We start from the raw sequence: 27,275 nt of genomic DNA on the forward strand, positions 1-27,275 counted from the left end.
AGGTAAACTAATTCCTACCTCCCCTACTCATTACTAGGTAGAAAACACTAATTGTCTTGAGGCATTTTTCTACCATTCCCTGCTTTATCTCCCTCCTCCCTCCTTTTTTTTTAGTTTATGAATTTTTGCTTCTCTGTACTCCCTTTCCAGAATTTGAGTGTACCATAGAAATTTTTAAAAGAGGACACTTTTAATTAAATACATTCTCCAATTAATCACATTTAAAGTTTTTGTTCCTCAGACTAATCAGCTCCCCAGAACCGTTAGCCTGGAAAAAAAGGTCTGAAAAACAGAACTGTTCAACCTGTCCCAGTTGCAATTTTGAGCTATATTTTTGACTTAAAAAGAAATTCTAGGAGTGAAGGTAGGGACACAGAGTCTCCTCTTCTTAAAGCAACCATTCAGATTCCATTCATCCATTGGGGAATACTGATCTTTGGAAAGCAGTCACTGAAATTATTGTTATTCCAGTCAGGTTATCATATGTCAGTACTGCTAAGAACAACCAAAAATTAACTGGAATACAGGTCCCCATATGCTTCACTCAAGAGACACCACTAAACAGGAAAGTAGTTTTATTCTGCAGCTTAAATTTCTACCAGATAGTTTTTGAAATATTAAGAATCATTAAGTAATGTACTGACTGTAGACAAAAAAACAGAATGGGTGTCTCAACCAAAGCTTCAATTCACATGAATCTAGCACGTTCTGTCAAAAGTCCTATAACTTCTGTATGGATGACGTGGGTTTAACCAAATCTTTCCTAGCCATCAGCAGTAACTCCATATTGCGCCAATAACATCCATAATGTCAGAAAATCCTACTTTGACTCACCGCAATTCTCCAAATCTTTCTACTACTACTTCCCCTCCTCAAATCAGATACCACACCCAACCAAAATTCGGGTTACACCCTAAGATCTCTCACTTGCTTTTCACTACAGATTCCTAATTGTGTGATGCTCCTCCCCCAAGCTGCCATTTCTTTTGGTAGTTTACAAGATTGTCTTAGTGTAATGTGTAGCAGAAATCATCAGCTACCGATTTCTTTTATGGTAATGACTACCACTCGGGAAATACAAGCTGCAGGGTAACTTCTACAAATAGTAGAGGCAGCTCAGAACTTTGCAAAGAGATATTGCTGACATCCTAATCTTGAATTCTCTCAAATAAATACTTTTACAGTTGCAACAATGAGATATTTACGGTTTTTCACACTTACACTTCTAAAGAGGCACAGATTTGATTCTCCCTTGTCCTAAACTTCTAAGTAAATCTGATGAGGTTGTTCTGATTTGGTATTAATTTGGTATTTGTCATGTTGAAAAATAACATTGTAGCAATAGATAAGGTGATTCTCTTTATTTTTGAGTAGATTTGAGGAGGTCAGAAGGATTTCAGTGCATTCCATTGAACATACTTAGAATCCAGCAAATGAAGAAACAAAAGTAAAGTTTTGCCTCTCCTAGGCAGCACTACGAATAGGTATTTGAAAATGTCTTCCTCCTGAAGGAAATTCCTGAAAGGTTTTGACAGTACAGTCTATAAACTGCATTTAAGAGAACATGCTCCACCAAGAATGTCACATATTTCTGAGACATTTAATGATGGTTAAGCCCCTGACAATAAGAGGGCTTAGAAGCTACAGTATGAATGTATTGAGGTGAAAAGAAACTGAAAAACTGCAGCATTCTCTAACGGTTTCAGTCTACCACACACATTAGCAGTGTTGAACAGGTATCACACAATGAACATGTACCACATGCTGTTCAACGCTAAGACTTCAGACAAAAGCCAACAGTATGTCCAGGTGGCCGAGAAGGCCAAAGGCATCCTGGCTTGTATCAGCCATAGTGTGGCCAGCAGGGCCAGCAATGATTGTCCTCCTGTACTGGGCACTGGTGAGGCTGCACCTTGAACACTGTGTCCAGCTGTGGGCCCTCAGGACGAGTACAGGTACTGTAGTTTGTCCAGAGAAGGGCCATGGAGTTGGGGAAGGGTCTGGAGCACTAGATCTCTAAGGAGTGGCTGAGGGAGCTGGGGTTGTTGAGTCTGGAGAAAACAGGGGACCTTATCGCTCTCTAAAACTACCTGAAAGGATGTTGTAGCCTGTGGAAGGTCAGTCTCTTCTCCCAGGTAACAAGGGACAGGACAAGAGGAAATGGCCTAAAGTTGCACGAGGGCAGGTTTAGGTTGGACATCAGGAAGAATTTCTTCACTGAAAGGGCTGTCAAGCATTGGAATGGGTTGCCCAGGGAGTCACCATGGAGTCGTCAGCTCGAGGTGTTCAAGAAACAACTGGATGTGGTTCTTGGTGGTATGGTTTAGCTGACAGGGTAGTATTCAGTCAAAGGTTGGATCTGATGATCTTGGAGGTCTTTTACAACCTTAATGATTCTATGAAAACGTGGATTATAAAGAGAGAGGCTTGTCTATTAATGTTGGAGTCCGCCTGTAATTCCTATGGGAGAAGTCTTGGGCCATTTTATGTCTGAGAATAAAGATCTTACAAGCCTTGCTGATAACAGAAGAAATTTTTTTTTTAAGAATACACAGACAGACAGTTACAACTGGTTTGCTGAACCAGTCAAGGTTCCAGCATTGAGAAGGTTTGTTCTACAAAATGCTGTCAGTGTAGAATTTTAAAGATCTTTAGAAATTATCTTCAGGAATGAACAAAACTTCAGAATATTGTTTTAGAACAGAGAAATACATAGGTAACTTTAAATCTAGGGCTGTGCAGCAAATCAGGAGCAAAAAAATGCAGACTTTCCATGGTTGATCTTCCACAGTATCATTGAAATAACTTTGTGCAATTTCTTTTTATATGGTAGGAATATGTACAGTTTGTGAGATAAAAGGAGGTTCTCCACTGAATCAGGAGGTGATTGTATCATTACTGAACAGTAAATACTAAGACTCAACCACATAACACCAAAAGTAGCCATGAAGCAGATAATATCATAGGAAATGAGGCTCTACAGAGAACAAACACAACCATCAACAATACGTCCCTAGTCTTTCAGAAACAGTTTTCCTGACCCCCCATGATAATCCTGGGACTGGTTCTCTATATTTGTTATATAAATATATAAGAAGTTTTATCAACTGCTGAAGCAACTTGTAAACACCTTTTTTCTGTGATTCTTGACTGATATCAAATCCTATATAATGAAATCAACTATAAAAAGAATTTCATTGCCATTGACAGTGCCTTAGCCTTCTTTAAAATGTAAAGTTTCAAAACCACTTTTTGTTTGCTTACCCCTGGAATGGCTGACTCACTCATTGGGCATCAGTAACTTGGATAGCAAACAAAGAAAGTCCTGTTCAGGAGACCTCACATATCACTGACATCTCCATCTTACAGTTTTTGTCTGCACACCTTCTAATCACACCACAGTACTCACATCTTATTTAAGCATTCATGACACTTTCTCTGGTCATCTCTAAGCCTCTTCGGGTCACTCGCCTTCCAGAGATGATGCATCAAAGTCACACCACTGATCACACTCTTCATTGTGATCCACGTGGTTAAAAAATAACTATTCAGGTTACCAGGAGCTTAGGACTCACACATCTTACAGAATTTTTAAAAATCATTAGCTTTCTGCTTGTACAGTAACAACTTCCAAAGGGTCACAAAAGGCAGTATCTTCATACTCCTTTAATTCCTTTGCAGAAAAAGGTTCTCAGATGTTGACAGGGAGCCTTTCACTCATCCTACATCCTCTTTTGCCAGAAGTGTCATTCCCTACGCATGAAAGCTGGAGAAACTGCTGGAGAAGAAATGAAGACTAATGTCTAATACTTGGTTCATAGCAAATTGAAGAGAAACTTCAGGAACATTCAAGTGCTACACCTTTTTAAGTCCATAGGAAAGTGATCCTCGAGATTCCTGGAACATTATTTAAATGGGTGCCAAATTGGTGTATAAACCTGGACACTACACTCCAGACATTTTACTGAAAATGTCTTTGGAAAGAGAGGCTTTAGGAAATGCTTATGTGCTACATGTTAAATATTAGGACTTCAGATATTGCAAGTTCCTATAGGTAGAAGCTGGAGAAGAAGAGAACAAGAGCATCTATACTGTATTCACTATGATGTTTGTCTATTGGAAAAGCTACAAACTTTGTGATGACAGAATCTGAGGAACACACTACTGCCAGCAGATTTTATTAGACTGCAGGTGCAATATGTAAATGGAAGAGTCTCATTTTGTTTTAATTTAACATGGTCCTATGCACCAATTTCACATTTTCGTGAAAATGGGAGCGGACAAGTTCACCCTGGAATTCTGGCTAATCAGTCTTGGAATTGGTAATAATCACCGTGGGAATTTGTGCCTCCAGCAGATTCAAAAAGGTAAAAACAGTCTCTTCAGAAGCATGGTAAAGGCCTGCTCAGAGTATAATACATAGTCTGTATGATTTAAGTACATACTAGAATAACAATTTTTCTCCAGCACTTTTTTGACTACTCATTCTTCTAAGTCTTCAAACAGACTTGTGTCTATGACTTTGGACAGTAAAACATCAAGACAATGCAGACCAATTAGAATTCAGGTAAAAACATCAAAGACAACTAGAAGCTCAGAAATGATGACTTAAGTAAAGGTAATAGAAAGAAACTGAGCTGTTCAATTCACAGACTAGATTAGTGCAAGACATGGTAACGATGCTATGAAAAAACGATGTGAACTGTTTTTCCTTGTCTATTGGAAATAAGTCAAGAAGTGTTATGCCTAACTGCAACAAAATTATTCAGGCTAAGCATTAGGAGAAAAGCTTTCTAGAACTAAGAATTTGACCAGCTTGCGTGGTAAAACTGAGGAAACTCCACTACTGACATTTTTAAAATACATGGAAGCTACTGGGAGCAATACTGGTACAGCTCAGCCAACATGCGTGTAAGAAGACGGCAAGTCCTAAAGCCTTTTCCTGCAATAGTTTCTAAAATCCTAGAATCTTCCTCTGGAAATATTCCAAAGTTTTGCACTAGATAAGAAGAAATTATTACTTATTTTGATTAACAGACAACACTGACATTCATTTACAAAGGGCATAACTTAATTTAAAATTCAAATTTAAAGGGATATCATATGAGACAGATAATGAACATGCATTTGAGACGTTTTTAGGGACAGACCGTATTTACTTTCCAATAGTTTCCAGGCAAGAGTCTAATGAAAAACTCAGCTTTGGTAGTTCTAGCTTAGAATTACTGTATTCAGAAGAGTCCTTGCTTAAAAAAATTAAGACTAAAGGAAAGAAACAGGGATGAATGTTTACCTCAACTGTATCAGAAAAAAATCCTTGAATAAATTTCTTCTGCCTTTCTTTTGAAAGAGAGAGGGTAAGATGCTCATTTTCTTAACAAGTATCTTTGAGAGCACTGAAGTCTACACTACAGATTTGAGAAGATTCATAATTCTTCCTATCACCACTACACATTCAGAAACGAAGTGTAGTGGAATCTCTCTGGAGAAATCTTATAAAGCCCTAAGAAAACACATGTAACCTTTCAATATTATTCAGAAAGCAATCAAATGTCTGTTAACAATTTCTGGAGGGAATACAACTTATTTCTGGAAAAGAGTGCAAAATCTCAGAGTTGGATTGTTGATAGTCCTGTTATAGGACTGATAGACAGCTGTTTCCTAGGTGTTTAGGACACTGTATGGAAACAGGCTTGTAAATCATATGAACACTCCTCTTTGGAAAGCAATGGACTAAAAACATTGTGGAAGGCTTTCATTACACTTTCTTTAAAAGTTGTGCCACAAAAAAAAAAAAAAAAAATCAAAAATAAAAGAAAATCTGAGGTTCCAGAGCCATAGGAAAGTGGAACAAATGGAGAAAGGATTCTGAAGAGTAATCAATCTTCAGTAATGGATAACACTGGGTATTTTATGAGACCAACAAAAGGAAAACACTCCATTATAATTCCTCATAAATTAATTGAAAATAATTTTTTAAAAAAGTGGATGTGGCAACAGGTGATAGCATGAAAGTAGAGCCATTATGTATTTTGCATAGTTAAAAGCAAAAAATTTACATTAAAAATATGGAATAAAAACCAGCCTAGAACTTCTACACGAAAATTCAACTGGCCTGGTATCTTTACTGAAGCAAAAGTGAAGCAAAGAATCCTGTAACAGTGAAGTTTTACTCCACTGATTAAGTGAATAACCAACAAAAAACAAATATAAGTCTTGCCATCTCTCAAATATTTCCCTAGGTTGCAAAAAAACCAACTTCTTCATACACATTCCATCAAATAGATGACTACATTCAGGGTGAAGTTAATTCAAGACTGTCTCCAAGTCTCCAGAAGTCCTTGCTACTTCCATGTCAAAAGTACAGAAATTAATTCTGTACCCATATCTCCAGTAAATGCCTCAAGTTTCTATGTCATATAAGAAAGTTTAGATATTATAACATCCTTCCCAAGATCTCTCTCTGATTATGACTGGTTATGCTTAGTGCCATTCTTTCTGTCCTCCAGACACACCATCAAGTATTTTCCTAATTTTCTTTATCAATGTTTGTGACTGCCAACCAAACTTTCAAGGGCTAATGAGAGTAGCAAAAAGCTCAGCATAGATACTTGTTGTTCGTTCATCACTGGAAAATTTATCAGCCCAACTTTCACTACAAATCATAGGCCCATGTTCCTGATAACACTGTAATTACTCACACCTCTTCCATACACTTCTAGAACACTAGATTAAAGGAAGTAAGTGCCTGGCAAAATTCTTGCAGCATCAAGAACTTGTTCTCTCAAATCAGGATTCATTAATTTCTTTAAGAAGGCAAAATGGTAACAACATTAGTAGAAGTATTTCAATTGAGTAATTTATCAATGGGAGAAGTTCACATACAGGTAAATAAATCAAAAAGCTCCTCTTGCATTTTTTCAGTCCCTCTAATGCTGAAACATTACAATCTGAACTGTACAATCAGATTTTTTCAGAAATAATCTGACAATATATCCCTTCAAAACTGGGTTCTGAGACAGTCAATTGAAATAATGGCAACTTTAACAAAAAAATAATTCAAGTATTCTTCTGACTGGGTGGTAATCATGTATCTGAGTGAAAGTAGCCTAGATCCACAACATTGTTAAACCTATAAGCTTCACACAGAGGAAAAAGTAACCACATTTAGTCTTTGCCATTTACACAAGATTTACAACAAATCCTTTAGCACAAGACCTCCTGAAATATTCATGCTGTTGGCATCCTATACACATATTTCTCACTTGCCACTTGAGCCACAGGGTAATTCAGTTAAGAAGGTAACTCAGGAGATCCTTAGTTCATCCTCATGCTCAAAGCACATTATGCTGGGCTTTATCCAATCTGATCCTTAAAACCTCCAAAGGTAGAAAATTCACAGATTTTGTGGGCAACCTTTTCCACTGTTTGACTGTCCTCATAGTGAAAAGGCTTTTCCTTAAACCTAGTTAGATCTCCCATTTAAGTTTAAGTCTGTTGTATCTCATCCTTCCTCCACAACACTGAAAAACCTAACTCAAGTCTTCCTGAGAATCTCCTTACAGGCATGAGCAGGTTGTCCTAAGGTCCACCCCTGCCAAAAGGTGTCTATTATCCAGGCTGCACAATACCTTCACCTTCACATCCCCACCTCCTGTTCTCCACCTCACCTGATCATCCAGTAAGACTTACTTTCTGTGTCAGGGCTAAAGAGAAGAAAGCACTGTTTCATCTTTCAACTACTGCCATGTAAATATATAAGCACTGAAAAAAGAAAATTAGCAAGAATATGTCCAAACCCCTACCTTGCCAAGTGGATTTTGGCATAAAGAATAGCTTTGAACAGATTTTTTTCTCTTTGCCCTCAACTGACATACAGTTCATCCTATTCCTTCTCCACAGCTAAGGTTTTCAGGATTCATTTATGCTGTGTGTATTGAGTTCATTGAACTACTTTTATTTTCACGTTTTTAAAATTTTGTGATTGTAATTAAGACAGGTGTTGCATATTAAAACACTTTTGAGCTGGTAAAGAGTTCAATACTCGTAATGCTGCCTTTAAAATATTTCTTATGCAGAGAAAGTGAAACCATTCATATAAACAATTTAATCCTCATATTGGAAAGGATTTTAAATCCTTCTGTCCTCCGTGAATTTGAGTATCAATTTGAAGGATGATTAGTTAATTTTCAGACCATCAGAAATTTCTTCTGGATCAAGGCCCAAAATTTTGCATCCAAACACAATGACATATTCTTTGGTACGATTTGAAAACAGAACTCAGGAGAAAAACCTAAATACCTCTTTACACTCTCTGTTCTTTGAAAATAGAAAAAATTAATGGAGGTATAAAGGACTGTTAGACTACCTTTAAGGGTTCCATCACCTCCAGCTGGAGAGCAGACTGACTGTGGTGACCTCAAGGAAAAAGACGCAGCATTCCTTATTGAAGGATCGCCATCCTAAAGTGACAATGATAAAAAATTACAGTATGAACATGAATATCTGTTACAAACTGAAATTAGTACATGTACTGATAAAATGGATTGGACAAAACAGCATACAAGAAATACAAGCAAAATACTTTTTACATTCAAATCCCTGTAATTTAGACTGATATTAGGCTACTATAAAAGCAATACTCCATAGCACAATCTATAACCAGAATATGCACACACAAATAAATCTTTGTACAGGTCTTCTAACTAGATAAGCACTTTGGTTTACACTAAGATTCCATTTGGAACTTTTTGTTGCAAGGACTCATAGTAAAAAGCTGAAGAGCAGATACATGACCTCTGTACAATAACACCTGAAAGAAACTGAGTATAAAATACAGATTTTTAAAACAAACTCATCACTTTTTCAGTTCACCTACCCTTAAAACTTACCTAGAAAGCCATCTTACTTTTATGGTTCAACAAATTAATACTAGACAAGGTTACACAAAGTATTAATACTATACAAATACTATGCAAATTAATCCACATCCTCCAGCCTACAAACCTCAGGACTGAACAAAATCTCTAGCATTCCCACTGTAGCACCTGAAGTAGTCTTGTATAAAACACAACTGGAGCAACTTCGGCTGGTTTTTAAAGGAAATAACTCAGTGGCAGTACAAAGCACTTCCCCAACCTGCTCCAATTCAAAAAATAATTTCTGACAAAGGTGTTCATCGTGTAATACTAACTGCAATGTAATGACACCCATGTTCTACTTTTAGCAATGTAAATATGTCTTTTTCACCCCCACGCCATTCTAAAATCAAATATGGAAGTCACTATTCCAATTTCCATTCAGAGTTTTACATGGGTTTTTCCAATGCTTTCATGGAGCCCTCTGCTGGTCATGAGTATTCTCATTCTCAGTGCCCTAAATACATTTCAGCTATAGAACAGCATTTCCCATTTTAAGCATTGGTTTTTATACATCATCTACAGCAATTTTTTTGGAAAGAACAAACTAACAACACCTAAATTTATTAAGAGATTACGTCTATAATTACAAACAAATTGCAAAAAGTCCATTCTTTCAAAGGGTACAGTCTTACAAAAAAAGAAAGTCTCCAAAGAAGTTCCAATGTTATTTAATTTTTCCTAATTAAACTGGTTATTTAAGTAGCTAAAATATTAATATGACTCCTGCTGAGGTATCTGGATATAAGCAGTTTTTTCACATAACCTTTTCTTTCTTTTTCTTTTTTTTTCTTCTTACAGATCTGAATTGTCTGTCTGATAACTACCTGTTATCCTTTTGACCAGTCTCAATCCAATTAATAGAATGTTAGAAGGTTCAACTGCAATTACATTTTTACGTGTCTGAATGAAAAAAGTCCAGCAGCTAGTACTAAGTTATAAAGCTAAATTGGTATTTCAAGGAGATAGAAGCCTGCAGAGGTGAGCAACTCCACACTCCCTCTGACAATGCCTAAACAGCCAAAGTCCACGTGGGGAGTCAGAGACTGGACCACAGCCAGGCTGTGCCTTGTGAAGGTATAGCTAACACTGTTCATGGAAAAGGAACGAGTTTGAAATTTATGGAATAAAGGGGATTGCACCTCAAAGAACATACATCTGTGAGAAAGCAGATTCCATCCGTTTCACCATCCATGGGCACTTAAAATTATATTAGATTTTTTTTTAATCACAGCACAGTAAACCTAGAACTTACAATGTGGTAATAATTACACTTATTTTTGCAACAGTGCTTGCAAAGAGTTGTTGCCTCATATGAGGAAATTCTCATGGGCAAAAAAATCTAATATTCAGATCCTGCACAGTAAAATGAACTGCATATTAAATTTATAAGATATTATTTTAAGTCAAACTGAATTAATATTCTATTGAGTTACTCACTTTTCTCCTACACCGAAATTATGGAACTGATTTCTTTTTTCAAACTGATTTTTCTCTGACTTGTAATAAATCTCAAAAAAACCCTCCAGCACACTGAAAAATAAGCTTAGTAACTTCTTAGCAAGTATGTTTTATTAGGACAGGACTGGTCCTTTCCCCATGATTGTCAAGGACACAGGTAAAATCAACTTCTACTAAATTAACTAAACAGACTAACGAAGTAGATGACCTTTCGGGTACAGACGCCATTCCTACCACAGCTGACAAATTTTCAGAAATGTGCATTTACAGACTCCTAGTTTGGAGCTTCACCAAATGATGAATTATATTCTAGGAATGTTCTCAAGTTTATAAAAGAATTGTCCTTATATTGAATGTATGTTTAGTGAGCCTTCAAGGGTACACTTATTGATTTTACAGACATACATTGAAAATACATAATGTTCTGTAACTATTAACTTTTTTAAACCATCAAAGTTCTAAAACAAATAAAAATAATTAAAGCTTCTAAGTTGTATGATTCCTGTAATCCTCATTCAAAAAGATCTTCTCCAAAGAAGAAAAGGCTGCAACATTATGATTAAACTTTTTATTAATACATTGATGCAAAACTTTAATCCAAATTCTTCAAACTGTTTTCTGCATGATAGCTTCTAATATCAGCTTTTAAAGGTGTAATTACAAGTAGAACACATGCAGCACATACGCACCACTAAGAAAGTGCACAAAGGATAAAAGTGCAAGTTTAAAATGTTTACTACTCTTTCGTATTTCTCTAATTAGACCAATCAATATGGGTATACTTTGTTTTCATAGTCTGTCCATTTTGAAAGAGTTTCACACCTAAGTTTTCATGAACTAGGATGTGGTTGCATTGCTTGGATCACAAAATTAGGGATGAATATGTTTAAATACTTAGTTATTAAAAATTATGAAATTAATCATCCCAATATGAAAAGTTTTTCCAAAAATACCTGTCTTAACTGTTAACTACGTTCTGTTGACTGTCTTAACAAAACCAAGATCTTTTGATAATGTCCCTTTAAAACAGTTGCAGAGATATATGTACATCTAATGCCAAGAATAGGTTCCTACTTTGAAGAATTTGCATTAATGAAGCAGATAAAAAAACATCTGATGACTTGTGTTTATGAGAGATTCTTTCATTACAACACTCTGTTGTTTAACATACTACTTCTTACCAAATATTTTTAATCAACATAATTGTCACATTTAAGAGAAAAGCAAGATGAATAATAAAACAAATAACTTCTTTGGAGTTCTACTCCAAAAGATAAGGGATAAGGCATTTAAGGAGTCTGGTGTTAATAGCACACTTTTGCTTCCACAAGCTAGTTTAGAAAGATAAGACTTGACCACAGACTATATAAGCTAAATAAAACATACACACACAATCACAAAAACAGCCTGCTTTCTGCTTCTTACCAGGTTTAGATAAAAAGCATGAAATTGAAACATCAGTGCTCTCCATTTATAATCTTTTAAAGAGACTGTGAGCTAAACTTGCAAACAAAAATCCCAACAACATCCAAAGGATGAGATGCTTATGAGGAAAAAAATTAATCAGTAGTTCAAAAGAAAAAGTATAAGAAAAATGTGGGCCTTTTTTCCTTTAGATTCAAAATTTCAGAAGAAATTTCTTCCACACAAAACAAAGTCACTAAGGGAAAGCATCTTCCAAAAAAACCAGGCCATAAAAGCACATAAGAGAACACTAAGAAAAAATCTCCATAGAATTCTTGCCCTTGACAACTACTATATTATCCAATAGATTAGTCAAATTGACAGTTGAAGTAATCTCTAGAGAGATAAATTAACTACACACCTATTTAGAACTTAGTATTGTTTGCCTAAAGATATGTCTACAGTATTTAGAGACACTCTAGTATATCTTTAAAATTAACTCACATATGAGATTATGTGAAGATTTTTTACTTTGCCTAATTTCATCAGTAATAATGTAACAAACAGTTTCAAAGGAAATAGAGATCCAGAGAAAAATTAAATTTCACATATAAAAGCTGCATGGTTGAGTGTACATATCTGAAACTGAAATGTATCTTCAGTGGTTTTATACATCAACAATGTCATAAACTATCAGACTTCTAAGGTAGCTATACAGGTACTGGTTTTATCAAAGTAAATATTCGCTTTATCATAATAAACTGATTTAGGTAACATACATCACTACTTAGTCTGTGCACCATCTGTAGGTAGTCTTCATTTGAGCCATGTCTAGAGTTATCAGCATGATGATTAGCTGAATTTCCAGACAACTGGCTCGAAACTTTATTTTCATGGAGATTCCTCATCCCAGCTGTGACAATGGGACTGGATACAGAAGCTAAAATACAAAAAAAAAATTTAAGTAACTATATTGGCACATTCACACACGTGTTAACTCTTTAAAAGTTTCAGAGAAAACACCCTAACAGTCGATATTAATAAGCTGGATGCAAGAGGTCTGGAATCTGAAGGAGAATCCAACTTTTTAACTGAATCATTTTGCCTTGATCAAATACCTTGATCAAAAACAGATATCTAAGATTGTTCAAGAAGATTTAATCCTTAAATTCCATATACAGATTGGCCAAATTTCTCTCCACATCTATTCTAATTACCGTCAGTATCTTCCCTACTGATTACAGAAACCTTTCTTTACTTCTATATAATTTGCATTCACTACCTTGTAACTTCCAAGGTATTCATAAGACTTACAATATTACATACAGAACAGCTATATATACTCTAAGCCCAATGCTAAACTTAAAGAAAAAAAATATTTAAAAGAATCCAATGAGAATTCTACTTACCAACAAAAAAAATGCTCTAGATACTTTAGCACTGTTCATGTGTTCAAGAGTGATTTTAGAAAAGGGAAGAACAAAGAAATCTATTCATTCTGAAGGTCACCTATGTCAGTTACTGCATACCTTGAGCACAATTCTGCCCAATTTAGAGTTAATCTGGTAGACACTGAAAAGGGTTGGTAAGGCTAAATAAGCTGCCAGCAAAACTTACATTATTTTGGCAAAAGTGAGGTTTTTACTAGTACAGACAAGTGACGCCCACAACTAACAAATATAAGCTTTTGGTTTGTTTTCACTTTTTCTATTGTCATGTATACACAACAACTACGCACAATGGGTGTAAATAAGGGAGCATTGCAACATGAATGTGTGTTTTAACTGTTCTTCTTCACTTCTATTTATTTGCTTTTTAAACAAAGTAGACTACCACTCTTTACAGCCAGGAAAGCAAAGCCTAAATATACCTGCCTCAAAGATTTGCATTAAGCATGTAACTTCTTCAAAGGAGTTAGAAAGCCATGAAATGTACTCATGAAAGTAAAAGTGACATGAGACAGGAGAATAAAAGAAACATCGGAGACTTGCCTTGCTGCATCTGAGGATGTGGTGTGTAACTTGGAGGGTGTGAATACGGCATGTATCCCGCAGGGCTTTGAGGAGCATATGGACTAGGCACTGGACTGTTCTGTTGTGCCAAAAATCTGTTACCAGAGCTTGTCTGTGGCGGCACAAACCGGCTAAAAATAAAACAAAATTTTATAAAAACAAGTTTTTAAAAGTTGGAAAAGCAAATTTAGACAAACTTCCTTCTTTTGGAATATTACACACTCATAACATTTAACAAGATTCCTTCAAGAGAGAGAAACCTAACAGAGTGGAGAACTTCCTTCAAAAGCAGTATTTAAACTACTGATACCTTTCCAACTGCAATTATTACTTATTAAGTCAGAATAGAATAAAAAGCATACACAAGACCTCCTCCTAAATGACACAAATATGTACTAAAATTAGATCTGCAACTTCCAAAAGTTAGTCTTAGAAGTTTGAATGAAAGTGAAAGTAAAAGTTTTAATCAACAATCAGATCACTAGGATTAACAAGGAGCCATATCTAAATATCACTTTCCAGTAAGATTTCAAAAAACCTCATCTAACAGAACTACATTGCCAAGAATCAAGAATGTGATAGGTAGGACCTGACCCAACTAACAAAGGCAGAGGGACTTCTTAGGCCGGAAAGAAAGTTTGTCAAAATTATGGGATGGGGAGAGAGAAAAGAATCATGATAAATCCTTAGAATACAAGGATTAATTCGTTGACAGAAAGATGTTTCTTTGCCATCTGAATAAACTTACCCTGATGTCAGACAAATGCAAATATCATCTTCCACTCACATATTTGCAACAAGAATTTACTTTCAGTATAGGACAAACTTGAAGTTCACTGCCCCTCCCACCCCACCTAAAAGCAAGGATTACCTGGAAGGGCTATGTGAGATAGTGGTTTGTTGATAATTGGAAGATGCAGGACTACCACGCATGGAATTCTGAGAAATATTAAACTGCGACATCATCATCCCTATAGAAGAGAAGACAGTAGCGTTACTTTACACACATTTCCTTTTCAATCAGTGAAGTCTCTCATTTCAGAAACTATTATATTCAATGAGATTATAACCTTTAATGAGATTATAAACTTTATAGACATTAAGGTCCTCTACCTACAACTGCTAGAAAACATTAGAAATTATATCTATGATGTCCATTTTACATCATGACATAACGCATTCCCTAAAGCTGTGTTACAAATACTAATAGCAGCTCCTTCTACTGTTCCTTAGAGTTTTACAGGGCAAAACCTACTAGTAAAGAGAAACATTTCAAAACAGGACATATATTCTGCACCCCAGGATGTCATGTATGGTACTCATTGTGCCAGTAAGATTTGGAAGATTCACAAGACAGAAGAACACCTTATCTTCAATTGTTGGGGCAAGTATAGCAATCAATCATCCTGGGTTGAGTGCTGCAAGATACTCTCACTGCTCCTGTAATGTCTAGTGGCCTCTTTCTATTCCACCTCCACTACACTTGTAAGAAATGTTATCAACGAAGGTGTTGAAATATTTCAATTGCAAAGCAGAACCAACATGCCAACTGGAAGCTCCCACAGCCTGTAAATACTCACAGTCATGCTTTGGAAGTTCAGGTGTTGAACCATCTGGCAAGCCACATGTGTACCAATGTTCTTGAAACAATTTAAGAGGTATTTGGGCAATGCCCTTAATTTGCTTGAATTTTTAGTCAGCCCTGAAGTGGTCAGGCAGCTGGATTAGATGATCATGGTAGGTCCCTTTCAACTGAAATATTCTATTCTATTCTGTTCTGACTCACATCATTATTAAGGAGAATTAAAAGGATCTTTTTTTCCCCTCTCTTTGATACAGGTATAAAGAATACTCTAACAACTACACAACACTTAAAGTGATAGTGAAACACAAAAACTAAATTAATTTTAAGTTATTTTAGTGACAGAACTTAATGTCACTATTGCAGTTAAAAAAGTGTGAAAATTCACGAGCACACAGCAGCAAGTGATCCGTAGCCACAGGGAAAAGCTCTTTAGTAGTACAGGTATTTTAAAACAAAGGTTAGACAGAAGACTGACAAGATCCCCAGTCCAGAGGTTTGGGAAGATTTTTGTCAGTCCTACAGTTGGTATTATTTCAACGACTGCAATACTTACACAAGTAAAACTAGTTTCAGAAATCTTCCCTATCACCCTCTTTTCTCCTCCACTTTCCCCAGCAGAGAAGAGATGTGATAATCCCACAGAAAAGAAGCCAAAGTGCTGCATACCAAGGGCTCGAGCACAATAAAACTAGCTTTGAACAGGAGTCTAACATGTTGTGCTTAAAAAAGTTAGATACTTCCATACTTCAGGAGAGAGTACATTTCATCTTCCTGAGTAACAGATGAGGACTGCACAAGTCCTACAAAATTTGCTTAAATTTGACACTGGTTACCTCGCATAGAGACAAGTGAAGATGAAACTCCATTCCTAACAGAAAGCTGACAGAGTACCCATATGAGCAGAAACTCTACAAAGTTTCAATTTTGTGCTTAAAGCACAGAGTGCTCTTTTTATAATGCTTTAAAAATATATCTATTTATGTTCTCCTTCCTAAATTTAAAACAGCTTGAAAGTAGCCTGAAATTTCTCACTAGCACTATAATATCTTTTTACACATTTTTCACATTGTTGTTATATCACTAAGCCACAGATTTACGGCTCCACTGTGCATTTCTGCCTTTAAATATTTAGGACCTTCCTTAAATGCAATCTTTATTCTGAATGTTGGCAATATTCAGGTTTGAGAAAACATCATCCTGTCAGTAACATTACTAGAATGAGATTCCTTACGTATACTCCCAGTCCTACCACAACTTTTTTTGGAAAAAAATGAAATGTAAAAATCCATTTTAGCATTCCTATCAATATGACGAAGAATGCACTTCATAAAAACCCAGCTTAAGGTCACACAAAAATCCTTGTACAACCAAACTGTATTACAGCATCATGCACACTTAGGCTGGGACAGCTCACCAAGAGGTGATTTTTCAGTCAAATATTCACTCTTCTTGAAAGTGTTCGTGAGCAAAGTTTTTTGCTTTCACAGGACAAGTGCATTTGAATTCTTGTACAAACAAAAAAAAATTGAAGTCATTAATGTTTATGGAAAGAGCCATAAGACTTTAATCTCCCCAAATTCACAAGTTCTGAAAAATAGTTTGAAGTGAACGTTTAGTCCTTTCTGAACCCTGAATACTGTTACTGCAAAAAACTATTTTAGCTGATCTTCCAACATATCTGCTGAAAGACAAAGCCAAAGTGTTGAGAGGTAAAAGAGAAACAAGTAATATGAAAACTGAAATTAAACAGTACCCCAATTTTAAATAAATAATTACAAATAAATCCTCTTCCCTCACACACTATAAGATGAAAGACAGAAGTTGTAAGTGGGCAACAAGAATGTCATCTTATAAAAAAGGGTTAAAATAAAATTAACACTTTGCCCTGGTACAAAAGCCTGGCAACAAATGGTGATGTGATTCAGTATGTTCAGACAATCTGGTACTAAAACATGGTCTCAAAAATCTCAACTGTATGAAGACTGTTTTGACAATGGGATTGTTATCAACAGACAGAGAGTACGAGTTCAAATACTGTTGCTGTGTTACCTGAAACTAAATATGCCAGTGATGGGGAGGAAGGGGAGGTGAAGGGTGCCTGCTTAGGACACTTCCTTCTTACACTATTTGATCATAACTAATAACAATTCTTGTCCTAAATTTGCCCTCTCCCTCATTTCTGCTATCTAGCAGTATATCTCGCTACACCTCGGAAGAGAATTAGCTGTCAAACAATAAAATCTGTAGGGCATCACAGACCACTGAGATGAGGAATGGCAGGGAGAAACTGCTAAGTATGGCACATTGAACCTTACTCCTTACTCCAGAACCATTAAGAACTGTCTCCGCAATGATACACCATAATCATTCAGATTTTCAGTAAGATCAAGGCATTTTTTTCTGACTTCAATTATTTACTTAGACAAATACATGAACCTATTCATAAAAAATCAAATAAAATAGTTTTAAAATAAAATCTAATCCCATATCCTAGAGATTAAACTTCCAGAAGAAATGAAACATTTTTAGAAAAATACCCAGTAGCTTTTATTTCCATTCTTATTCTAACATAATCACTCTTAAAAGATGTTAAGGTACACAGTTTTATATCACTATCAAATACAAGGCAAGGCATAAATACAACTGCTATGCCCCATATATATCTGTGGTTTGTATCAGTCCCCTAAACCTACAGAACAACATAAAATGCAATCAATAAACAAAAAGTCCTTACCGCTTTGTACCCCGTATCTGTTTTGCATGCTTTTCTCCCTGAAAACATTAGGATTCCTTGCCAGGATAGCCTGCAGCAAGACTGGTATATCTCCCTCTGGATCATCACTGCCAAGGTTATCTTTCAACTCTCTGGAATTGTGGAAGTAAGCAAATAAAGAGGCAAATGCATTTTCAAATTATAAGAAACTATGAGTCAAGTAAAAAAAAAAACAAAAACAAAGAAACCAAAAAAAAACCAAAACCAAAATGAAAGAAGACAATTTACTGTTAAAATATAGGAAAAATCAAGTCTGCAAAGCACTGCTTCCTGCCTTTATTTTCTCTTTCTTTCTAACGAATGGCAGAGGAAATATTCCTACTAGTCCTCATAGTTATTTTCTGCTACTAAGCATTTACATATTTGTGGCTCTCAGTTTCAGACTATTATGAGGAATTTCTTATGCCCACTTTTATATCATGATCTTCTTCATAAAAGAACACTTCAGCACAACACCAAGAATGAATTATTTTAGGAGTGAAAATAAACGTATGCACGAATGTATAACATTCTGGTTTCAACCCAATGCTTTGAAAATCTTTTGTTTTGAAACAGGGAAATTGGTATATCTTTGAGATCACAGGATTCCCTCTGAACCACAAAAAAATGTAATGGATTTTCTATAAATGCATCTATGCTTTCATTTATTGTTTGCTTTGAGGACTTTTAAAATATACCTCCATTGGATCAAAATAACATATTAGAACATGCAGGAAAAAGACAGGGTTGTCAACACAAAACAGTTCAAAGGACACCAGGGAAAAAGAAAAAAAAAATAACAAAAAGAGAACACATTACCATACTTAATAGCTCAGTTCTTAAAATATGTAAGTTCAATACCTGATCAGAATTGACATAGGTTTCCTTTGAGTATGTAATTTGTCTATGTGCATTATTAACTGATGCTGAACACAAATTAGTATTGCACAATCAACACCATGAAGTCTGCACTCCTAACTATCCAGAAGGTAGTAAGCATCAGATCCATAAAATAACCCCCACAGTTATGTGTAAGGGCTAAAGGACAATTATTAACATTCTATCTGACTGAAACATTTGACCCTTACGTTGCAAGCCTAATGAAAAAACTCTAACTTTCATATTCTCACAAATATGCTTCTCAATCCAGTCAATTTTAATTTCAAGGAATAAGGACAGTAGTCTGATGTAGAAGTTTCAAAATACATACATGTGATCTGTTGACACCTGATTGAGACTGTGTACAAGCTGTGAAACCAGATTTTCATCCCTGCAAGCCAGAAGGCAGTTCACCTCTTCAGCTATTCGTCCATTGAAAAGCAGGCTTTTTGTTGTTGTAGCAGGTAAAGGTGATGGAAGAGGCAGCTGGTTCAAAACTGTTATCAGAAAACAGAAAGAACTTCAGAATCATGTAACAAAACACAAACATACAACTGTGGAAAGAGAACCTGACAATTACATTTAAAATACAGGGAAAATGTCTAGATTTTTTTTTTAAAAATCACAAACACACACACACACACACTCTTACATGCCCCTCACACCCACATCCCCACTCACACACCCACACTTGACTCTTTAAACATTCCAAAACATTAAGCTGTTTAATACATTATGGCAGCTTTCTCTGGGAGCCAAAAGCATTGATAAAGAAAAGAAATGCAAAATTCTTCTTGCTATGTGCAGTACTGTAAGTGCACTGAGGATATACTTTCAGTTTTCTGCTCTGTTCTTAATATTCAATTAGTTTTCCCACTTTATAAGGTCTGGAAAAATAAAGAAAAGCCCAACAAAACCACCAAACAACCCAACAACCAATTAAAATCACTAACTAAATTCTCAGATTATTGTTCTGCTGTAGTATTTATTCCTATGTTAGTTATCTTCTCAAGAAAGGTTGGTACTGTTGCTAAGTATGTTTGCGGAAATGTCAATTCAGACAGTAAACTCATTCACAAATCTCAGTAGAAAGATTCAGTGACAACACTATTTCAGAGATTGTAAGTACACTGTACTTTCATGGGCATTCTTAAGTCCTCATACACAACAAGTGTGCCATAAAAGAACCCTTGATCAGATGATTGTTAGAGCTACACATCCAGAAGAGGGTAAGCCAGAAGAGACCAAAAACCTAGCTACACAGAAAAGTCACTTTCATGGCTTCAGGAAAACAGGCTGACTCTAAGTTCCCAGGTTGATCTCATCTCTGAGATGAAGGTTTTAACTGAACCGCTAGAAATTACTTCAGGAAAAAAAATTACAAATAGAAATGTATAATATATTAAAATAGCTAACTTTCATTGTTTGCATCAGATTACCTTGAACATGCCTGAAACTTCAAAAAATTAGCACAATCAGCAAAATACATTGATTAAAACAGTAAATTTAGCTAAGCAGCTAGCTAGCCTACTCTACTGCCTCTAGGCATCATGTTTTTAGGGCAACTAGTCTTGTCCATTCCATTTCAGTGTTTAAAGAGACTCCTGCACCCGAGTCTGACCAGGGACTTCTACCAGTTAAGAAACCTTACCTGCAAATGCTAAATGCTGGCAAACTGCCCACAGCCAGAAACTTATTATTTGCATCCTGATGGCTGTTATTACATACACATAATACAATACACACATAAACATCTAAATACATGAACAGCATTTTCCACTTTACTTCCGAATCCCAGAGGGACACGGAGAGGGTTTTTTCCTCCAATACAACTGCCGCTTTTACTGTAGGCAACTAAAATCAACTGCTGGGTATAAACTTCCAGCGTCTCTTGGAAAGTCTCCAATTTTCAACAGCGTAACAATAAAAATAAGAACTCGGAAGAAGCACCTGGGTCACTGAGTCCAATTATCCTCAGATAGAGAACTGAGAAATAAATTCTTTCTTACTCTTTATATACTCAATATAACAAGACGCATCTTTGTCACAACTGCTCTTATTGCAATGATTGTTCTAGGACCTCACAATTATCATGATAAATCTCCTCTTATTTCTCACCAGAAATTTATTTGGTCACATTATAATCATTCAGGTTTATGTCAGTATTAGCTTTTAATGTAAATATTCTTTTTTTTTCCTTGCATTTTGTCTTCCTGATATATTTAAGTCAGCACACGTACTTCACGTGCCCCTGTGGTAGGCTGAACAGCTAAGAAAGAAGACTCACAGGTTCAGCTGCTTATCTCTATTCTAGCAGCCATTCTTTGCACCTATTAACTAAAGCGACTTTTTTTGTACCTTATTCAAAACTAAGAAACTAGGTTTCGAGTATATTCAGCACATTCCACAAGTCTCTTTGTCTACTTGTACATCAGTCCAACCCTGTGTCCCTCTCTTTTCAGTGAAGATGATGGGATGCATGTTTTAGAGAAACACTTTATTATTTATATGTTTTTCTTCATTTGTATCTTCTTTATTTGTGTGGTACCGAGATATGTTACTGAATGATATTCCAAACAAATAATGAATTCCTATATTTTGTCAGGCTATTCACATGTTTTATTTGGATAGATTTTTAAAATTCAAGCAATAACAAAACTAACATTTTTAATGCCAAGTCTGATTTTAAACAGATTTAAGTCTTAGGAATTTTTAAACTATAAATCTTTTCAGTATTTTAAAAATGCAGGTATTTACCAAAGAGGTAGAAAACAGCACAGAAAAGACAAGAAAAAGAAGAGTACTTACGGTCTGTAAGACTAGCAATCCCTGCAAGAGTAGTGATGGGAACATGAGGCATATCCCCATTCATCCTGAAGTTCTGGGATAGTAGTGCCTACACAGATATTTTAGTTCAGGTGCCAGCTATCATTACTTCCCATCTCCCAAGCACTAAAAACAAAAACAAACAAAAAGAACAAGTTAAATCTCTCGGTTTACTTTTTTAATGAATTTTAAATTCATTAACATAAATGAAACAGATCATGCTCCCCTTAGCTGCATACTTAGTAAATTATTTACAGAGTCGGTAGAAAAGTGTAGATTTAAGTAATGAGTGGCATTTAGCAACCAAAAGGTAAGCTGGTCTCAGAAGCAGAGCCCTTCACCAAAAAAAAGATGCAGGATAAGGCAATAAAATAAAAAAAAAGAATTTGTTCAACTCAAAACTTCTGTTAATTCATAATGCACTGGATAGAACTTAATGCATAACCAGTTTCATTAATTAGCTGTTATATTCACCTCACAGTTGTGCAGAAGGTGGTACTTTCATAAAGGGATTACCAAGAACAAAGGAGTAATTTACAAATGCAAAAATCAAATGCAAACAAACAGACAAATACAAAGTCTTAGTACATTATAGAAGTAGTAGCTATTTCAAAATTGATCTGAAAATATCTCTTTACTATATAAGTCTGTCTGGTCAAACTAGTACCAGAAATCCTATTAACCTCTCTGGGGAAAAAAAGAAAAGTTTAGCCACAACTGAAACAGTGTCTTCATTTCCTGTAAACCAGCACATTTTATATTCAACTTATGAAAAAAAGATTTTGTTCACTTGGTTTTCACTAACTATAAAGGTCCTAGATGTAAGGAAGTCCACACTGATTAAAAAAAAAAAAAAACAACAGGTCCAAAACATCTAAAACTTACAAACATCACACATATAATCTCCTATTATATAATGAAATTAATACGATTTTTCTGAAGACATTAAAGGAATTTCATATATATGTGGTTACCCATTGTAGACAGGCAAGAGTTTTGGAGATAGTGAAAAGGGTTCTTATGTAAGCATTTCTCTTATGTCCTGAAGATGCTGAAATCATGATTTACCTACACTTCTTTACAAGCCTACATTTTTGAGAATTACACATGAAATACATGCAAACCAAGAGATCCCTGTCATGTTGTTAGTAATCTTTTATCTCATTCTTTCTTACGCCACACTAACGGCAATATATAGGACACCACTGCTTACAAACACAAATAGACTCCAAGACAAGGAATCAAAATGCTGTTAAGTCTTTTTCCTGCTCAAAGTTTTCACAAACCACTGAAATTAACCTTTCAAAGTGTCCCAGTTGGACCAGGATTTTGACAAAAACACCAACGCTGAGGTTAAACAGAAATAATAATAAGTTGACTTCCTTTGCTCATCTGCCACAGTCTCAGTCTCAAATAAATTACTTTTTTTAAAAGTTAAAAATACACTACAATACAGATACAGTGATCTAGTAAATAAGGAAACTGCTATAGATAGATATTATATATGGGTTGCTGTGTTTAGGGTTTTTTAATCCAGAAGAAAACATCCCTCAAATACTCACAGCAGTTTCAAGTACTACTTGATACTCAAGGGTTTTTTACTCAGAATGAATAGAAATACACACAGAATTTCAGTGGTTTCCTAGTTCCATAAATAAGCACTTCTTAAGAGAGAAAAAACCCCCTCAATACTGCAAAAGAGTCTCACAATGAGTCTGCAACAGCAAAACCATGGGAGCTAACACTTTAATAATCTGAGTTTTCATTGAAAGGCTAGAAACTAAAGAACACCTTTCACAAATAATTTATATTTGCCATAAAAATATCATGTCTGATGATCTCTCCTGACTGAAAGTGCATCAAATCTAAGGCCACATCACCAGCCATTGTTATCAGAAATTTGTCTGTAGCATAGAACCAACGAAAAACAAGAAACAAAAGGTCTGTTCACCCTCCCTTTATTATCACATTTGGGAAAGATGTTAATACAGAAGCTGTCACTCCTAATTCAAATTCTTTCCCAGTTGTTACTGCCACAATAAATAAGTTATACAGATTTTTAACTGGCAAAATTCCTCCAAAGCCAGATGCTTAAATTAGAAACCTTCTCCACAGACACATGATAAGAAACCTGAACTGGTAAGATCCAGACCTGAGAGTGGAGCAAGTGCAGTGAGCTATGATGTTCAGGGGAAAAGTAAACTTTCTTTGTAAGGGGAGAGTAAAAGGGGTTGGTTTGTTTAGCTAACAAAACAAAGGTCAAGAGGGGATGTGGTTGCTCTCTCTAGGGCGGCCAAAGAAGGTTACAAAGGAAGAATGCCAGGGAGCAATGCTAACACAATAAACGGGCACGTGAATGCAAGCAAGAAGAAAATCAGAGCAGAGCTTCTCACCATCAGAGCTGCCACCTTCTGGAACAGCCTTCCATTAGGAGTAGTAGAGATAAGCAACACCATTACTTCAAAGATGGATCACACAGATGTTACAGTAGGGACAGAATGTGGTTGCCTGCACCAGTTGGAAACTAAGTACAGCAATTCAAGAAGTCTGTCTCTGACATTATGAAGATTTTGTAAGCATGATGAAGTGAGTAAACAGAGGAGAGCAAACAAGAGAGAAAGAGAGACTGATGGGATTAAGTGATGAGATTATTTTATAAAAACAAACACAATATGAAGAAACCACATAGTAATATCTGGGTCCAAATACTACATATGTTTTATTGAGGGCAAAACTGCATCTGTTATAAACTGGTAAACAATGTGGGATTCAATTCCAGAATTAGAGACTGAGATCCAGTGAAAAACTAGAACTCAAATTTGATGCCACCGAGAACATCAATAAACTCATTCATTTAAGGATTTTAAAATCTCAAGTATATGGGGAGGAGGGGGGAATTTGTCAGGTCAAGATGACATAAATAGTTTCATACAAAACACCATAACGGCATGCAACACTTAACAGCATGACAGACAGACAGGTTTTGTTGGGTTCCCCACTCCCCATTCCCCAAATGTTAGAAGAGTTAAAAGTACTAAATTGTAGCAGCTCGCAATTAGCCGAGAAGAATCAACTTTTTCAATAGTAAAATTTTCTTTTGTTAAGTAACTGTTACCAATTGTATAACATTTTTATCCTTAAACTGTAAAAAGGAAGCTGTTACTTATATTAGCTGAATTAAGGAAATCAAAGAACTGCACTGTAAAGTTTCTAAGCAATGCATTAGACCATAGTGTAGCAGTTCAGAGTAGGAGCAATGCATATGAGGTCTTGTATATTCAGAATTTACGTATTTACACTCCTGCTTTATAAGAAAGAACGGAACGGATACCCTAAAAGACATTTCAGGACGAAGGAACCATGCCATACAAAGGAAGTGATACAAAGAATCCCCTAGTGAAAGGAAAATGGGGAAATGGTAGCACATCTTGAGAATAATACAAGAAAAAGTTATGATCATAATAGACAATAATAGAGCAAAACCAAACCAAGATAACAAGGAGAGTCATACTAAAAACATTTATGATATGGATAATAAGTGCTACTTCTGTATGTTATCTTCTTCTCTTTCTTTTTTTTTTTCCAATTATCTACTTTCTCCTTTACTGTAAATAACATTCCAAAGAAAATTCCTATCAAAATGTTAAATCTCAAACATTGCAAGTTGTTCAGTTTTGGTAGTATGCTTTGGGGGGGTTTTTGGTTGGTTTTTAAAGTAGAAATTAAATAGTCCATAGTATGGAAGACACTGACTGCCTTCAGAGGCAGAAGGTTAGGGCTCTGTCATGTGGATCCTCTCTGCAACTCATCCCTATACATATTCAGCATTTTTTACCATAGTACTAGATTAATGCCAGAGCAGAATACTAACAAAAAAAACCTCTAAAAATTGGCAGAGAGAATGGACAGGGGTAAAATTAAGAGAGGAAGAGAGGATGAAAGTTGAGAACAATTTAAGTAAAGGGACACTGAATATCCAGTAAAGAGAGAATACAGGCAGAGAAAGGAAAATAAACTCAAGCAAACAAAAAAAAATTGCCCTATAAAAATAAAATAATAAAAGAAACAAACCACAATTGTATTTTTTCAGACATTGCAGCATCTGATTATCAGTGAAACAATGAGAGGACTCTGACCACTGGTTATCATACGAGGGTACAAGCTCTGCATTTATGAAACATTCCTCTTGGTTTAAAAACTGTCTTGTCTCCTTAACAAAAATAAGGATAACAAAAACAAAGATAAGGATAACAAAAACAAAGATAAGGAACCAATCTCAGAAGTTTCTTATATACACTTAAATGTTTCATTCCTCGTACTCCAGGATATTCTTTGACTTATTATATTTTTTGATTTAAAACAATAACTTAAATCTGTCTGATGTGATATTTTCCAAGAAGAAAATTACAGACAAAATTACGTGGATTAAAATTAAATTTTAAAGAAAGGCTATGATATTAGATATCTATGTTTTTCTTTTTAAACTCATTCTATTAAAAAGAATACTTTGAATACAATTATGTTTTATTTGGTTTGATTATGAAATATTTATTTAGCAGAAAAATAAAAAGTGGTTTCAGTTTCTTATATGTTGAGGAACATCATATAGATATAACCACAAGTTGATTTCTTTAGCTGCACACTCAAAGTAAACCAGTAAATTTATGAATTAGCTAATTTATAACTTAGATGATCAGTGGATATTTTCTTTTAAATCACCAAATGTGCAACGACAAAGTTAAGAATCTGTCTCATAGCCAGTTTTAAACTTCCACATTTTGTAATAAACTACTTTTCCTGTTAGTTACTATATGAATCTCTGCTAGCTATCAGTCCACAAACTATCCCTTTAAAAATTGCTTGAATGAGAATCACAAAGAGAATGAATTAACATTCTCTAGTTCTCACTTAAATAAGATACTATGACTGAGGTACATCACACAGATTTACCCACAAGAGGGCAGATTTCTGGTTTTCATTCCAGAGCTACAGTTTTATACAATGACAGTAAGTTTGCAGACCTAAATGCTTTGAAAAGTACTTCAAAAACATACTAAAGAAGGAGACATAGCTGCCAAAACATAGTATAATACTTAAGCACTTGGAGGGCAAGCGTACACATCCACAATATAATGTATTTAACATTAATTCTATCTCAGAAGAAGTCAGTATTGGAATGAACAGTAATTAATCAGCCTGATGCAGCTGCCTACAGTTAAAATAGTAACTCAAGAAAATATGAAGCTACCTGGCATTTATCTAACTTGAACAGCCAAAGGGAGTGGTTGCAAATTGTTGGGGGAGGTAAAGCGGAAGGGGGGTAGTGAGGGCAGCGAGGGGTGTGTATTATGAAATCTGTATGTGTGGTTCACAAAGTGATCAGGCAGCAGAATCAGTGATGCTGACAAAACAAGTGAAAAACTAAAAAGTTGGAGATA

The 27,275-nt window shown here is 35.4% G+C and overlaps 1 protein-coding gene across 4 annotated transcripts in view; it reads right to left on the reverse strand.

The window, feature by feature from the left end:
- Positions 1-27,275, reverse strand: part of NIPBL (NIPBL cohesin loading factor) — a 147,955-nt gene that overhangs the window by 72,097 nt on the left and 48,583 nt on the right. For all 4 annotated transcript variants that reach the window (XR_007630401.1, XR_007630402.1, XM_050328330.1 and 1 more), the window contains exons 2-8: positions 21,820-21,963; positions 19,343-19,508; positions 18,115-18,245; positions 14,667-14,766; positions 13,775-13,926; positions 12,563-12,723; positions 8,369-8,462 (exon numbers count right to left, since the gene is read on the reverse strand). Coding sequence is in view for 2 of the 4 variants with exons in the window: in XM_050328330.1 (XP_050184287.1) it covers positions 8,369-8,462; positions 12,563-12,723; positions 13,775-13,926; positions 14,667-14,766; positions 18,115-18,245; positions 19,343-19,508; positions 21,820-21,883 (868 nt within the window). In the remaining 2 variants the exon portion in view is untranslated. The remainder of the gene's footprint in view (positions 1-8,368; positions 8,463-12,562; positions 12,724-13,774; positions 13,927-14,666; positions 14,767-18,114; positions 18,246-19,342; positions 19,509-21,819; positions 21,964-27,275) is intronic.

The sequence above is a fragment of the Myiozetetes cayanensis genome, unplaced genomic scaffold (genome assembly GCF_022539395.1).
Source record: "Myiozetetes cayanensis isolate MyiCay16 unplaced genomic scaffold, myiCay2020 scf4, whole genome shotgun sequence".
Lineage (NCBI taxonomy): Eukaryota > Metazoa > Chordata > Aves > Passeriformes > Tyrannidae > Myiozetetes > Myiozetetes cayanensis.